This window comes from Entelurus aequoreus, linkage group LG02, assembly GCF_033978785.1.
Source record: "Entelurus aequoreus isolate RoL-2023_Sb linkage group LG02, RoL_Eaeq_v1.1, whole genome shotgun sequence".
NCBI lineage: Eukaryota > Metazoa > Chordata > Actinopteri > Syngnathiformes > Syngnathidae > Entelurus > Entelurus aequoreus.
In genome coordinates, this window is record NC_084732.1 from 83,764,079 (window position 1) to 83,781,951 (window position 17,873).

The window sequence follows — 17,873 nt, forward strand, 5'->3', positions numbered from 1 at the left end:
TGTTTTATGCTGCCGATTCCGGTATCGATCATACAAGGGTGATATTGGCCGATACCAATAACATTTATTAACCGTACATTTTTAAACGTATTTATGGTGAGTGCAAATGGCAGTTTAGCAATAGCAACACAATATTTAAACTAGTTTCTTATTGTCTTTATTACATACAATTGTTTGAGCAAAACAAAGTCAATAGTACACAACAAATAAACCAAAGCAAAAACTACTATTCTTCATTTGAATCCTTTGAATGCTTTTTGCTTTCAAAGTCCTCCTGTGACCAAAGATGTATTCCCTGAATTTGTAAACAACAACCAACAATTAGAGATGTCCGATAATGGCTTTTTTGCCGATATCCGATATTCCGATATTGTCCAACTCTTAATTACTGATTCCGATATCAACCGATACCGATTTATACAGTCGTGGAATCAACACATTATTATAGCTAGTTTTGTTGTGATGCCCCGCTGGATGCATTAAACAATGTAACAAGGTTTTCCAAAATAAATCAACTCAAGTTATGGAAAAAAATGCCAACATGGTACTGCCATATTTATTATTGAAGTCACAAAGTGCATTATTTTTTTTAACATGCCTCAAAACTGCAACTTGGAATTTGGGACATGCTCTCCCTGAGAGAGCATGCGGGGTTGAGGTGTGGGGGAGTAGGGGTATGAGTTAGTGCTGCAAGGGGTTCTGGGCATTTGTTCTGTTGTGTTTATGTTGTGTTACGGTGCGGATGTTCTCCCAAAATGTGTTTGTCATTCTTGTTTGCTGTGGGTTCACAGTGTGGCACATAATTGTAACAGTGTTAAAGTTGTTTATACGGTCACCCTCAGTGTGACCTGTCTGGCTGTTGACCAAGTATGCATTGCATTCAGTTGTGTGTGTGAAAAGCCGTAGATATTATGTGATTGGGCCGGCACGCAAACGCAGTGCCTTACTCCCCCAATATTGCTGTCTGGGTGGAAATCGGGAAAAATTCGGGATCATGGTGGCCCCGGGAGATTTTCGGGAGTGACACTGAAAATCGGGAGGGTTGGCAAGTATGACTGGGAGACGCAACTGCTCTGTACTTCTCCCTATGTCCGTGTACCACTCCATACAGCAGCGTTTTAAAAAGTTATAAATGTTACTTTTTGAAACCGATACCGATAATTTCCGATATTACATTTTAAAGCATTTATCGGCCGATAATATCGGCAGTCCTATATTATCGGACATCTCTACCAACAATTGATTTTGAGAAATTATTTATTTTGATCTAATCACTTTAGTATCGATCATATACTCAGTGGTAGCGCTAGGAATTTTTTAAATTGGGGCCCCAGGGACCCCATCAAGTCATAAAAATGGGGTTCCGCAGTAAATTTTTGGGGTCCCACATTTTTGTAATCATTTTGAAAACAAATGATAAATGTATGCATTATCCTGTTATATCTCACACTCTATATTGTGTTTTGGAAAAAGGTTGTCATAAACGCTACTTTATTCATTAAAAAAAATAATACAAAAGAAAACACATTTTTATGCATATGTAAATTTATTCAGTTATAAACATTCATTCACTTTCTTCTTTCCTTCATGGATCTAAACTTTACTGCTGCCGGTAGTTTTTTCTATATTTGTATTTAATAAGTTGTAGGTGCATTTATTTCAGTATAAAAGTGTAAAAAGTTTTTTGCTTCGATCATGAAATTATGATAATGGTGTGCCAGGGCATACATACAATATTTATTTAACGCTTAAATCTCGATCCAGCGGCAGATAAAAGTGAAGTTTCCATGGACTCACAAAGACTAAAACAAGTCATTTACTAGAAACATGGCACAGGATGAAGTTAAAAAGGTTGGTCGGGGTGGTTGGGGGCGGGGGGCATGGTTATTTACAGCAAGAATTCACCAACTCGAGTATTTCATATATATTTCATATATATATATATATATATATATATATATATATACATATATATATATATATATATATATATATATATATATATATATATATATATATATATATATATATATATATATATATATATATATATATATATATATATAAGGCTGAAACGACGCGTCGACATAGTCGACGTCATCGGTTACGTAAATACGTTGACGCCGTTTTTGTGCGTCGACGCGTCGCATAATGACGTCACACTACCGTCATGGCGAAGCGCAAAGCAGACGATCAAAGAAGACGATGCGAGCGGTGCGAGCGAGGGGGGAAAAGCATGCCAAAAGTGGTCAAAAGTGTGGGAGTACTTCAATAAACGGCCTAATAATGTTGTTGTATGCACACTGTGTCGAGCGGAAATGGCTTATCATAGCAGCACAACGGCTATGAACGAACATTTGAAAAGAAAACCATCCACTAGTCAATCGTCCCCGCGAGCATACGTTGTCATCATTACACAAAAACATGAATGTGTCATTTGTATCTGCTAGGGGTGTAACGGTACGTGTTTTGTATTGAACCGTTTCGGTACGGGGCTTTCGGTTCGGTACGGGGGTGTACCGAACGAGTTTCTAAGCTAAAGCTAAAGTCTTAACAAGCTGCTTTGCTCCGTCTGCCTCTGTCTCAGCACGCAGCATTGTCCCACCCACACAACCATCTGATTGGTACACACGCAGCATTGTCCCACCCACACAACTATCTGATTGGTACACACGAAGCATTATCAGCCAATCAGCAGTGCGTATTCAGAGCGCATGTAGTCAGCGCTTCAGCGTCGAGCAGATAGGTGTTTAGCAGGTGAGCATCAGGCAGCGGACTCTCCCCAAATGATAATAAACACCTCCCAGTCAACTACTAGCAACATCACTATGAGCCCGTTGACCTTCTAGAAACTTAAACTGCAGCTCAGCTCATTCGCAATCCTGGCTTGAGGTGAAGGCTAATTAGCTCTCAGTTCCAGCCACATCGACCACTTCTGAGCGCCTATTTTCAGCTGCTGGGAATATTGTAAACAAGAAAAAAACCAAAGCATGTAGACATGCTAACCTTTCTTCATTACAACTGGTTATTGTGTACTGTGTTGGACTGGATGTTTATTTTGCACATTTTAAAAGCAATACTTAATGTTTACAGTGCTCCAGAATATTTAGATTGGCACTTTTTTGTATTGGATGTTTATCTTTATTTTTTCACATTTTAGCAAATAAGCAATACTTTCACTTTTGTTGAAATGTTTACACTGTTGTTACATAATATTTCGTTTTGCACTTTTTTGTATTGGATGTTTATCTTTATTTTTGCACATTTTAAAGCAAAATAAGCAATACTTTTACTTTTGAAATGCTTATACTATTGCAGAATATTAAGATTTGCACTGGATGTTGACTTTTATATTTGCACATTAAAAAGCAAATAAGCTACTTTTAATTTTGTTAAATGTTAAAAGTTTTAAATGTTTACATTGTTACAGAATATTTAGTCATGTTGTTGTCAATGTTGACTGAGTGGCCATACTTCTTTTTTTTTGTAAATAAAAGCCATGCCTTTTGAAAAAACGGGCCTACATTTATTTTTTCATCTTCATTTTGAATAAAAAAATAATCGGTAAAAGGAAAAATAATCTATAGATTAATCGAAAAAATTATCTATAGATTAACCGATTAATCGAAAAAAAATAATCTATAGATTAATCGATAGAAAAATAATCGTTAGCTGCAGCCTTATATATATATGTATATATATATATATATATATATATATATATATATATATATATATATATATATATACATATATATATATATATATATATATATATATATATATATATATACATATATATATATATATATACATATGTATGAAATACTTGACTTTCAGTGAATTCTAGCTATATATATATATATATATATATATATATATATATATATATATATATATATTTATTTACATAGAAGAAAAAAAAATACTTGAATTTCAGTGTTCCGGTGGCTATCCATTAGATGGCAGTATTGTCCTGTTTAACTTCTCCGTTCATGATGAGTATATCATTTCGGCCACTGTGTTCAATGGAGAAGTCTGTTCTACAAAATTTACAGGCAACATACACCTTCCCCTTCGAACTGTCCTGGATGAACTGAAATTCTTGTTTCCATTCGTTTTGGAACTTGCAAGCGTATTTCTTCATCTTGCTCGTCGACGGCGTCGCCATGTCTGTAATTTCCTCGTTCTTCTGCTTCGTCTCCTTGTTGTGTGCGCAGTTGTGCACTCTACTCTCTAAAAGCCCTAGATGTTATGACGTCATTGGGCAGGCAAGCTGTTTATATTGTGGGAAAGCGGACGTGAGAACAGGCTGTCCCCACTCAGTCTCAGGTCCGCATTGAGCTGGAGGGGGCGTGGCCTCCAGCTCCGGCTGAATACCGGGAGTTTGTCGGGAGAAAATCTCTGCCGGGAGGTTGTCGGGAGAGGCGCTGAATACCGGGATTCTCCCGCTAAAAACGGGAGGGTTGGCAAGTATGACTGTGCTGTATATGCTTCTCTGCCAACACATGCGCGCACACAGAAGTCACGTTGATGCCCTCACAAACAATCAGAAATCACTAAAATCCTTAACTTTAACAACCATATTGCTATAATATTAAACATTTAAACAAGTAAAGTCAACTCTGAGCCAGGGGCGGAGCCATGTGTGCCATTAATGTATTCTTTGCAAATTACCTTTTTTTTTTTTTTTTTAACTCCCCGGCGATTCCCACTTTTTTTCCCATGCTCTTTTGTTGTCTTTTAGGGACTCATATTAGGTTAGCAAAATGGACAAAACTTGTCACAGAGGGGAAGGAACATTACGTTGAAACTATTTCTGCCTATTGCTCACTCTGTCCCTTGTTGTTCCCATCTCCCTCCCAGGTGGCCTCCCTTATGAATTCAAGGTGGTGATCGCCGGGAACCACGAGCTGACCTTCGACAAGGACTTTATGGCCGAGCTGGTCAAGCAGGATTACTACCGATTCCCCTCGGTCTCCAAACTCAAACCGGAGGACTTTGATAACGTCCAGTCGCTCCTCACAAACTGTGTCTACCTGCAAGACTCGGATGTCACCATAAAGGGATTCCGGATATACGGCACGCCATGGTAAGACCAAAGACTCCAAAACCTGTCCATTAGTAGCCCCAAGCCATGTTCGCCGCTTCTCCCTTTCATCTTTGCTGAGTCACTTTTGTCGCACAAATCCCTAAAGTGGAGGTGTGCCTTCTTTCTGTCAGCGATTGGCCGTGTTCCAGCTCGCCGCCGTGCGCTCTGTCGGCGGGCCTCTCTTACATGCAAGATGCTATTCCCAGCTGGCGCATTCCTTTATGAGCACAGGACCTTCGCCCGTACTCGGGGCTTACATTACACCTGTGTTTTGACACGGGGTTAAGTGATACGCATGGCACCGTTATACGCCGCCAATGGGCTCTCATGTGGAAAGAACTCGAGCACGGGGGGGGGGGGGGCTTGATTGTCGGAGGACTGCTGTAAGCAGACGCAGGCTCGGTGTTGGTGCAGTGAAAAGTGTTTACTATCCCAACCGATGAGATCCCCGCGGTGTTGACGGAGGTATGGCGACGGAACCCAAAATAAGAGCGCAAGCTTTGCCCGCAGCAAGCGAAAATGCCACCGCGCTCGTGTTCATCGGCTAATTCCAACGGCATTATTGCCGCCTAATTTCTCTGTTTAAACTGTGAGCGCATGATTCGCAGTCCTGCCAATAATATCACATTAATGTGGTTCTGAATGGCAACAGGAGCAAAGTCAGCAGGGAGGCAGCTGTGAAGCTAAGATTGGGGGGAAAAAATCATTATGAGGTAGCATCCATCCATCCATCCATTTCCTACCGCTTGTCCCGTTCGGGGTCGCGGGGGGTGCTGGAGCCTATCTCAGCTACAATCGGGCGAAAGGCGGGGTACACCCTGGACAAGTCGCCACCTCATCGCAGGGCCTATGAGGTAGCAATTCAACTAATTGGCCTTCTGTCCTAAAGAAGGGTCCAAATACAAGTGAGTTAAATACAAAACTCAAAAGTTACAATGTGTCTAAAAATTTCGGGTTAAATGTACAGTAAAAAACTACCGTATTTTTCGGAGTATAAGTCGCTCCGGGGTATAAGACGCACCGGCCGAAAATGCATAATAAAGAAGGAAAAAAACATATATAAGTCGCACTGGAGTATAAGTCGCATTTTTTGGGGAAATGTATTTGATAAAACCCAACACCAAGAATAGAGATTTGAAAGGCAATTTAAAATAAATAAAGAATAGTGAACAACAGGCTGAATAAGTGTACGTTATATGAGGCATAAATAACCAACTGAGAACGTGCCTGGTATGTTAACGTAACATATTATGGTAAGAGTCATTCAAATAACTATAACATATAGAACATGCTATACGTTTACCAAACAACCTGTCACTCCTAATCGCTAAATCCCATGAAATCTTATACATCTAGTCTCTTACGTGAATGAGCTAAATAATATTATTTGATATTTCACGGTAATGTGTTAATAGTTTCACACATAAGTCGCTCGTGAGTATAAGTCGCACCCCCGGCCAAACTATGCAAAAAACTGCGACTTACAGTCCGAAAAATACGGTATAAGTCCTCTTTTTTTTGCATTCAAATGTTTTTTGTATTTTCACTTGTACTACAGTATTTCCTCAGAGCGGTGCTTCTCAAATATTTTCTGTTACGCTCCTTTTACAACATTTGACACCCCCCCACTTTCCGCCGCGACTATAAATACCGTATTTTACGGACTATAAAGCGCACTTAAAATCATTTCATTTTCTCAAAACTCGACAGTGCGCCTAATGTACGGAATAATTTTGGTTGTGCTTACCGACCTCGAAGCTATTTTATTTGGTACATGGTGAAATGATAAGTGCGACCAGTAAATGGCAGTCAAACATAAGAGATACGTGTGGACTGCAATATGACTCAAGTAAACAACACACATTTTATATGTTGCATTGAAAATATAGAACATTACACACGGCGCTCAAAAATCTATCAAAATGTTTTAGTACGACGTTGGTAAGCTATGAAGCCGCACCGCTTGATGGATTGTACTGTGCTTCAACAAACGAGTATTATGATGGTGTGTGTATAAGGTAAGACATATTATTTGCCGTTTTGTTTCACAATATTATGCAAAAGAGACTTTTCTTACCTTCTGGTACCTGCCGATCTGTATTTGGTATCTGCATAAGTCCTGAAAATTTGCGCGCGTCCGCCTTTGTAGTCCATGCCGACACCGTAGTTGATAAGCTTCTTCTTTTTCTCTATCTTCTTGTTATGGGACATTCATCCTCCGCTGTTGCCATTTCTAATATAAAGTAGCATAAAGTTCTTACTTATATCTGTCAGTAAACTCGCCATGAAAACGCTAAAACATACAGGTGTAGTGAGTCTACATTATTCACCCAAGGAACTTTAGTTATTAGAGAGTTCCGGTCGGACAGTTTTTCACGGGACACATTTGTTGTCCCATTTGGCAACCGTTTAACCTACAGTCATATAACTTGGTATGTGACAGCTGTAAACTGTTCGTGTGCTAACGTTAGCATGCTAGCAAGCTAACTTAAGCATGCTCACTTTTTTATCTGATTTTACACTTTTTTTCTCTATTTCCGCAGCCATACACCTTACAGCCGTGTTACTTGAAATGAGACATGCTAACTGTTAGCATGCCGTCGTCAGCACAAATGCTAAATATTAGCAATTCTATAAAAGCATGCTAACATTTTAGGCTAGCTCTGTTGCTCATTTGGAACAGTTACATTTAAAACTCTCGGGTTTCAGACACTCTGCACCATCGGCAAAGCACGGCGGTTTCCGGCCAGAGGTCCAGGGCACAGATAGCAGGCCCATTAAAATTCCTGCGGGAAGTTTTTTGTTATTATTATTATTATCATCATGTTCGATGACATAGATTTAAAGCCGTATCGCCTTACTCTATTTTGCAATAAACAGGAAGTCACATTTTAATGCTTTGTAACTAAACCGTCAATATGTTGTGGTTTCACGCTGCTTAGTGGCGATGATGACGTTTATGTGACCCCTTTGGGTGTACAATCCCATGTCGACTTAAGCAGTCACTTGGGTGACGAGACCAGGCCTCGATGAGTTAGTCGACATAAACGTGTTTGTCTGTTAAAGGTTTTGTGACCCTGTGCCCTCGAGTGCTCATTATGTTCTCACAAGTCTGCTCCAGGATTAAAATAACCATCTAGGTCATCCTCTGGCGGTTATAATTAGCTACGTTTCGAGTCTCGCCTGAGAAGTGGTAGGGGTATTTAGACGAGGAGAGGGTCGTATCTCCGCATTCCGCCGAAGATCACAGTCACAGGAAGAAGACATTGCCTGTCTTGTTTCCCGTCCGTCCTTCCACCTTCCCTTCCTTGCGTTTGAAAGGCAGGATGCTGCCTTTCCTCCCTGGTGGGTGTTCAGTGCGAGTGCTGGTAAGTGTCTGTTGTGACAGCTTGGGGGTGGTGTCTCGTGAGAGGCATCATGGACAGCTTGGCCACCCCCTGCTTACCCCTCCCCGCCTTCCACACCTCCTTCACACCCATATGCCACCCTGGCCTGAGGTCTGGCCTGCTTGTCCAGTGTGAGGTCTCACTTAGCCACGTCGTGACCCTTCACTTCACCAGCAGCTCACCATGTCACACCGCCTGGGTGGCCCGCCAACACCCGGACCTCTGTGCAGGCATGCGATTTTTCCGTCTATAGTCGGAAATCCGTCTTACTTATCTCTGCAAAAATATAATACAAATATTTTCCGTTTTTTTTGTTTTTTTCCGACCTACAATGTGTGGTAAAATCTTGATACGTCTCTTTACCATACCTGCCAACAACTACGGTTTTCCTGTAATGAGTACGGTTTTTGACAATACAGTGATAAAAACTACGGTTTTCCATTAAAAATGATTCACGTAAAAATCGAAGCTATTTATGTAATCTCTGTTGATAATTTTTTCAATTCTTTAAACACTGAAACAGGGGTCCCCAAACTTTTTGACTTGGGGGCTGCATTGGGTTAAAAAAAATTTGGCTGCCGATATATATATATATATATATATATATATATATATATATATATATATATATATATATATATATATATATATATATATATATATATATATATATATATATATATATATATATATATATATACATATATATATATATATATATACATATATATATATATATATACATACATATATATACATATATATATATATATATATATATATACATATATATATATATATATACATACATATATATATATATATATATATATATATATATATATATATATATATATATATATATATATATATATATATATATATATATATATATATATATATATATACACATGTATATATGTATACACATGTATATATATATGTGCCCCGTATGGTAGAGCGGCCGTGCCGGCAACTCGAGGGTTCCAGGTTCGATCCCCGCTTCCACCATACTATTCACTGCCATTTCCTTGCCCGTATGTGGGCTCTGTACCGAGGATGTCGTTGTGGCTTGTGCAGCCCTTTGAGACACTTGTGATTTAGGGCTATATAAATAAACATTGATTGATTGATTGTGTCCTTGGGCAAGACACTTTACCCACCTGCTCCCAGTGCTACCCACACTGGTTTAAATGTAACTTAGATATTGGGTTTCACTATGTAAAAGCGCTTTGAGTCAGAAAAGCGCTATATGAATACAATTCACTTCACTTACATTAGCTCAGAAAAAACACAGAGGCGGAATATACGTTAGGTCAGAAAAAACACAGAGGCTACATCATCCCTACAAGCCTGATTCGCAGGTTTCCCTGCTCGTCAGGGGAGGCTTGTGGGGATGATATAGCCTCTGTGTTTTTCTGACCTAACGTATATTCCGCTCTACCCCGGTATTGAGCACTGTATAACGGATAAACCACAGAAACCTTGACTCTATATATATATATATACAGTATATATATATTTATATATATATATATATATACATATTATGGTAAGAGTCATTCAAATAACTATAACATATAGAACATGCTATACGTTTACCAAACAATCTGTCACTCCTAATCGCTAAATCCCATGAAATCTTATATGTCTAGTCTCTTACGTGAATGAGCTAAATAATATTATTTGATATATTACGGTAATGTGTTAATAATTTCACACATAAGTCGCTCCTGAGTATAAGTCGCACCCCCGGCCAAACTATGAAAAAAACTGCGACTTATTGTCCGAAAAATACGGTATAAGTCCTCTATTTTTTGCATTCAAATGTATATTAACTTGTTTTTGTTTTTTGTGTTTTCACTTGTAATACAGTATTTCCTCAGAGCGATGCTTCTCAAATATTTTCTGTTACGCTCCTTTTACAACATTTGACACCCCCCCATTCTCCGCCGCGACTATAAAGCGCATATATATATATATATATATATATATATATATATATATATATATATATATATATATATATATATATACACACACTACCGTTGAAAAGTTTGGGGTCACATTGAAATGTCCTTATTTTTGAAGGAAAAGCACTGTACTTTTCAATGAAGATAACTTTAAACTAGTCTTAACTTTAAAGAAATACACTCTATACATTGCTAATGTGGTAAATGACTATTCTAGCTGCAAATGTCTGGTTTTTGGTGCAATATCTACATAGGTGTATAGAGGCCCATTTCCAGCAACTATCACTCCAGTGTTCTAATGGTACAATGTGTTTGCTCATTAGCTCAGAAGGCTAATTGATGATTAGAAAACCCTTGTGCAATCATGTTCACACATCTGAAAACAGTTTAGCTCGTTACAGAAGCTACAAAACTGACCTTCCTTTGAGCAGATTGAGTTTCTGGAGCATCACGTTTGTGGGGTCAATTAAACGCTCAAAATGGCCAGAAAAAGAGAACTTTCATCTGAAACTCGACAGTCTATTCTTGTTCTTAGAAATGAAGGCTATTCCACAAAATTGTTTGGGTGACCCCAAACTTTTGAACGGTAGTATATATATATATATATATATATATATATATATATATATATATATATATATATATATATATATATATATATATATATATATATATATATATATATATATATATATATATATATATATATATATATATATATATATACTGTATATATAAAATGTATCTGCTGTTGTAGTTGGAAAAAAAATCCCTCTACTACAAACAAGATCCAGGCCTTGCTGATGCCGGTCTAGACTGCTGCTCCTCTTTTTTTTTATATGTGCCTTTGTTCCCCTTGTAATAAGGCAACTATTTCCAGTGGTGGATGGGCAATTGTATCGCAGTTTAGTTTTGATCCGGGCGCAGCAAGAACCATTTCAATGTAGCGTGGCCTGATGAGAGCCATGTGCTAAATGGCTTTGGGTCGGCGGGGGGGTGAGGTCATGTGCATTGGTACGTGCTCTGCGTGTAACTGCCTGTCCAGGTCTAAAAGGTTGGGGGTGGGGATGCATTGTGTGTAACTATATTTGAAGAGTCAGGGTCACACAGAAAAAACATAACGCTTTGCTCTGAATTGATGGCAGCGATTCTTAGCTTAGTTTATCTGTCAATGGTGCATGGTTTTTTTCCACTGTGTAAAATAAATAATGGTGTCTTCATAACCTAAAGCAGTCTTCAACTAAAATTCAAATAGGTCCAGATACAAAACGTTTGCTCACGCGAAGGGATGTAACGATTAACGGTATTAATGATAATTGCAGTAAAGTATTTGCAATGCACTTTTCCTTTAAATACAATTTAAAGTGCTACAGTACAAACCAATATTTTAAACAATAAAAGCTTAAAATAATAATATACTAAGACTAAAAAAAAACTATCTGTTTTGCATAAGAAACGCAAAACATGCACAATAGTGGGTTCCTAACAGTCTATTTATTTTAGTTATTAAAAAAAAATCAAAAGGGTCAAAAGTACTTTTTGAGCACATTCACTAATATTGCGATTATAATAACAGCGGTAATCTTAGTCACGACGACCGTAATATAACATTTTCATTTAGTTACATTCCTATCCCTCTCACTTGGCCGTCACCCCAGCAGCACTGAGAGCAGACTCAGCCAAACTACCTCTAGGTAATGTTACAATTTCCAATGCCAACAAAACAGTTGACTCAGAAATGTTACAAAGATATAACAGCTCATTTTTAAATGTTGAAATAAAAATGTGATTTTATTAGTAAAAACTATTAACGTTTTTTCAACACACACACAGTACCGAAAATTGGTACCTTTAAGTACCGGTATCGATTTTCTATGTACCGGAAAATTGGTATTGTATCGGTTCAAATGTGAATGGTACTCATCCCAACTAAACAGTAAGCCAGTGTATTTCCTGATCCAAACAACCAGTACCATAAACTCTATAAAAGCTATGCCTGTCGAAATGGAAAACTTAAAATACTTAAAGTGGGTCATAGTATGCAAAACCAACTTTTCTGACCTGTTGGTATTTGTTTTTGTGTATTTGGGATCCACAAAAACCCGGACATGTGAAATCAAATTATGGAGACATTTATGAAACAATCATGTGTTCTTACAAACGAGCCTTTTGCAGTTAGAGACTTTAGTGACATATTTTGTCCTAGTGATGTCAGCCTCACTAAGATATCTCCACATATGGTAAAGGTTTAACCGAAGGGCTTTGCGCGAGTCTACCATTTTATCTAGTTGTCGGCCAATTTGGATTTTTTTGCTTTGTGCAAGTCCGCCTTTGTAGTCACTGAGTTCCTTGTTGTGGGGCAGACTGGCTCATACATGCACATGCATTCTTTAATCCTCCTTTTTTCTATACACAACTTTTTCTCAAAAAAACAATGTATACTCGAGATGATCTCGTGGTGCTACTTTCCTATCTTGGTGCTACTTTCCTATCTCATCTATTCTATTTAGTTTATACATACAACATTTTTGAAAGGCTCGTATTTAATCTAATGGTAATAGAAAAAATAATCCTGATATGTTTAGCGCAGGACAATTTACTGTGACTCCCTGCTATGGCCGAATACATCTCTTGCATAGAGAAATACGGTATGAAGTAAAATCAGTGGGCCATGAAAGGCACACAACACATTGTGTTTAATGACAGATGCTTAACAGACCAAATACCTCAACCTCCTTTCCCCAGGCCTCCTCACTCCCACACTCACGCACACCGTGGAAAGATGACCAGGCTTCTGCCCCTTGTCCATCAAAACTCTCAAAAGGTCCATTTCAGGCCGACATGTGAGGATTTTATTCATGTCATGAAATTCTTCCGCTACATGCAACAACCTTGTGAACAAAAACACATCTTTTGAATTTAAAAAAAATACATACCGTATATACACCGTATTTTCCGGACTATAAGGCGCACTTAAAATCCTTTCATTATCTCAAAAATCGACAGTGCGCCTTATATCCCGGTGTACCTAATAGGGCTGCAACTAACGATTAATTTGGTAATCGATTAATCTGTCGATTATTACTTCGATTAATCGATTAATAATCGGATACCAGAGACAAACTACATTTCTATCCTTTCCAGTATTTTATTGAAAAAAACCAGCATACTGGCACCATGTTGTGGACATTGGGGGTGCAGCATACACCAACAATAACACAGAAATGTAACTCATCAGAACTGAATCAGATATTGTACACGTTTCTGTTGTGAATAATAAAGGATTCATTTCAGGCTGCCTCTGAATAATAGCATGAAATATTCCAGCAACTTCATAACGTTTAGTTATACTAAAGCGTCACTCAAATCTAAATAGATTTATATAGCTTTATCGACCCGGCTACATTAATCCATTATGAAACCAACCTGAGATATTTCTGTCCGTTACGTTTATTTCGAAATTGGTAACCGTGCGTTTTCTCTCTCAAAACGGAGTCAAATGTGCCGGAGACACATTATCAGCCCCGCGTTGCAACAAAGGCATAACTTTAAAGTTACTCACAAAAAAGCTGAACTCATGAATGCTTGTTGCCACTATGGACTTAAAAAGTTACGTACTGTGAGTTCCTCCCTTCATCCATGGCTCCAAAATGTTTCTTCTTCAGGTGCTCCAGAAGCAATGTTGTACTTCCGTGCCATTTTGCAGGAAACGGTCTTCTTTGAAGTCTTTAAAGTGAAGTGTTCCCACACTTTTGACGACTTAGGTCGTACACTTTTCTCCATTGAAGCAATAACCTCAAGATGTTTCTCCGCTAAACTATCGGTAGTGTTTTCCTGCGCCATTTTTTGAATTTTTCCAGCAAAGGAGACGCCGTCGTCACGTGAGCTGCACATGACACATCGTTGGCTAGCTTACGCCACCTCATGAGACGTAGCCTCAACGCCGCCCTGGCGCTGTTTTGTACTGTTTTTGTACTTATTTTGATTATTGTTTCTCAGCTGTTTGTAAATGTTGCAGTTTATAAATAAAGGTTTATAAAACAAAAAAAAACAACAACAAAAAAATATCCACACAAAAAAAAAAAAAGCCTACGCGCATGCGCATAGCATAGTTCCAACGAATCGATGACTAAATTAATCGCCAACTATTTTGGTAATCGATTTTAATTGATTTAATCGATTAGTTGTTGCAGCCCTAGTACCTAATGTACGGGATAATTCTGGTTGTGCTTACCGACCTCGAAGCAATTTGATTTAGTACATGGTGAAATGATAAGTGTGACCACACATAAGAGATACGTGTAGACTGCAATATGACGCCAGTAAACAACACCAAGACTTTAAATGTTCCATTGAAAATAAAGAACATTACACACGGCACTCAAAAATCTGTCAAAATGTTTTAGTACGACTTTGAAGCCGCACCGCTTGATGGATTGCCGGCCGCTACCGTAGTTAGAGATGCAAGTATTACTATGGTGTGTGTACAAGGACGGCAAAATGGCACCCATTAGCAGACATATTATCTGGCGTTTTGTTTCATAATATTATGCAAAACCAACTTTTCGTACCTTCTGGTACCTGCTGATGTGTATTTCAGATCTGCATACGTCCTGAAAATTTGCGCACATCCGCCACTGTAGTCCGTGAAGATACCATAGTCAATAAGCTTCTTCTTTTTCACTATCTTCTTATTATAGGACATGCATCCTCTGCTGTTGCCCTTTCTGATATAAAGTAGCGTAAAGTTTGTACTTATATTTCGCTATGGAAGCGCTAAAAACTACCGGTGTAATGATTTTACATTATTCACCCACGGAACTTTAGTTATTAGAGAGTTCCAGCTGGACGTTTTTTCACGGGACACATTTCCGGCGCTGATGTTGCACTAGATGCTGCTCCGTTATTGATTTAAGTAAAGTCTGAATGTCATTAAAACAGTAAGCTCCACGTGAGCCACGTAAATAAGACCGCCCACAAAACGGCGCATCCTGAAGCGACTGTCAGAAAGCGGCTTGAAGATGATCTGTAAAACATCATCTATGCAACATTTTGACCAAAGAACCACCATTACATGTTATGTAGACCACAAGGAAGTGTTTTACATTTTGAAAAAAATCTTAATATGACTTCTTTAATGCGCCTTATAATCCGGTGCGCCTTTTGTATGAAAAAAGACCTGCATAGACCCGCTCATCGGCAGTGCGCCTTATAATCCGGTGCGCCCTATGGTCCAGAAAATACAGTATATTCTGCACAATTTCACACTTTCCAGTTCCGGGCCAGTATCACAGCTATCACAGTACTTGCTCACCATCAGCATTTTGTCCACTAAAATTGTGCTAATTGTTATCAAGTGCACTATTTGGAGAAAGAATGGATATATTATGATATTGTAGCACTAACAGAAATCCGGAATAAATGACTGATAAACAAAGTGGTTATTCAAAGCAAATGTACAATATGGTCAAACAGCACTCATTTATCTTAGTATAACACACTAATAAGAAAACACAATCGATCCATAATTGACACAAAATAGATAATTGTTTCCATTGTTAGAAATACATTTAAAATAAAATCTTGAAAATTTGAAGTATCAGCATTGGTATGGCCGATACTGCTCCTGTAACTACTCGATATTGGATCGATAACCACATTTGTAATATCGGCCAAAACTGCTAACGGCAAGCGAGAGCTCTTTTTTGTAAACAAAGGCAGGCAAATCGATACAAATATCAACAGTAACGATACCAAGTATAATATCATTATTTTGGTCGACACTACAGTGGTTAGATCGATATTTTTTATCGTCCAAAAATGTTGTGTTGTTTTTGTTCTTGTCTACAAACTCAGGCAACAACGTCACTCTACACAGGAGCTCTTTAAGGGCAAAAACCCAAGGATTTAAATCAAAGCCAGTAGTAGGAAATCATATTAATAATTAACTGAGATTTGTATACCACAATCCTGTGTTTTTGTACAGTGTTTAAAAATATAATCGATCAATGGTTTGGAAATTTACAGTATCAGTATCAGCATTGTTATGACCAACACTGCCCCTGTAACTACTTGGTATTGGATCGTTTCCCAAATGTGGCGTATCGCCCAACACTACAGTAAAGTAACCAAACAGTATGATAAGTGCTAATTACATTTTAACAGAAGTGTAGAAAAATACGTAATCGAAAGTAACCATATATTAACAAGTAGATTAATAATAGTTTTGAGAAAATAATACAACTGGAAATAATACAATGTTATTGCATACGTCAACGGCCAAATTAGGAGCCTTTGTAACCCATTTTGAAATGATTCTTGTATCATTTATATACTAAATAATATACGTGTTGTATATCGTTATCACAGGAGGCTGCAATGTATATCGCGAATATTGCCCATCCCCCATCCATGACCACAATTAAGCTCCCACATCCAACTGTTGCCCCCCCCCCCCCCAACCCCCCGCATCGCTTGATTCCTAACACCTTCGTCTTTATTCTGTTTGTTCTATTATTCTGCATCCACAGGAGAGCTTACCTTTGTTTTCCTGCTTTACTATTGCCCCTAAAAACATTCTCATCCTTGCTTCTTTTCTCTTGTCCTTACATGCATTCCCCTTCTAAACTCCTACTTATTTCAAACATTGTCAAAACAAAATTTGCCATTGTTCAGTGGGCTATAGATCCTTTTCGCATCACCAAAGATAATTCCTCAAACGGTGTTTCCTCATTTCCATAACGAGTCTGCCACATATGTGACTTGAATGTGAAACTACTTGCAGACGACTTTTTATAACTGGTAGAAACTCTTTATCGAGCAATATTATTTGTTTTAATAGCTGTGTAATAATAACTATTATGTTCAATAGCCTTAAGTAGCACTGCAAGTGTTAATGGATTAATACGATAAAAACAAAAACCTTCGATTTACATTCTGTTGCCTCGATTAATCGTTTGAGTGTAGCTAATAACAGTGTTGGCGCTAGGAATTTTCAAAACGGGGTCCCTGGGACCCCATCAAGTCATAAAAATGGGGTCCCACAATACATTTTTGGGATCCCATTGTTTGTAATCGTTTTGAAAACTAATGATAAATGTATGCATTATCCTGTTATATCTCACATTCTGTATTGTGTTTTGGAAAAAGGTTGTCATAAATGTTACTTAATTCATTAAAAAAAATAATACAAAATTTAAAAAAAATGTATGCATATGTTTATGTCATTATTTTGAAGTCGCCCAATAAAAAGGCAATAAACAGGGACGGAAATTTGACTCGGCAAATATAAGCAAAACAAAACACCGGCAAAAAGCGATAATCAATAAAAAAAACAAGTAAACCAGAGTTTTGACTTGGAGAAGGCAGGGTCGGTAAAAAAAAAAAAAATCCAGATTTACGGAAATGCGCGTCTTTACTGAT

General features: G+C 37.9%; 1 protein-coding gene across 2 annotated transcripts in view; it reads left to right on the top strand.

Moving 5' to 3' along the window:
* mpped2a (metallophosphoesterase domain containing 2a) overlaps nt 1–17,873 on the top strand; it is a 147,910-nt gene that overhangs the window by 62,393 nt on the left and 67,644 nt on the right. For both annotated transcript variants that reach the window (XM_062069458.1, XM_062069467.1), the window contains exon 4: nt 4,867–5,092. In XM_062069458.1, the coding sequence (XP_061925442.1) occupies nt 4,867–5,092 (226 nt within the window). The remainder of the gene's footprint in view (nt 1–4,866; nt 5,093–17,873) is intronic.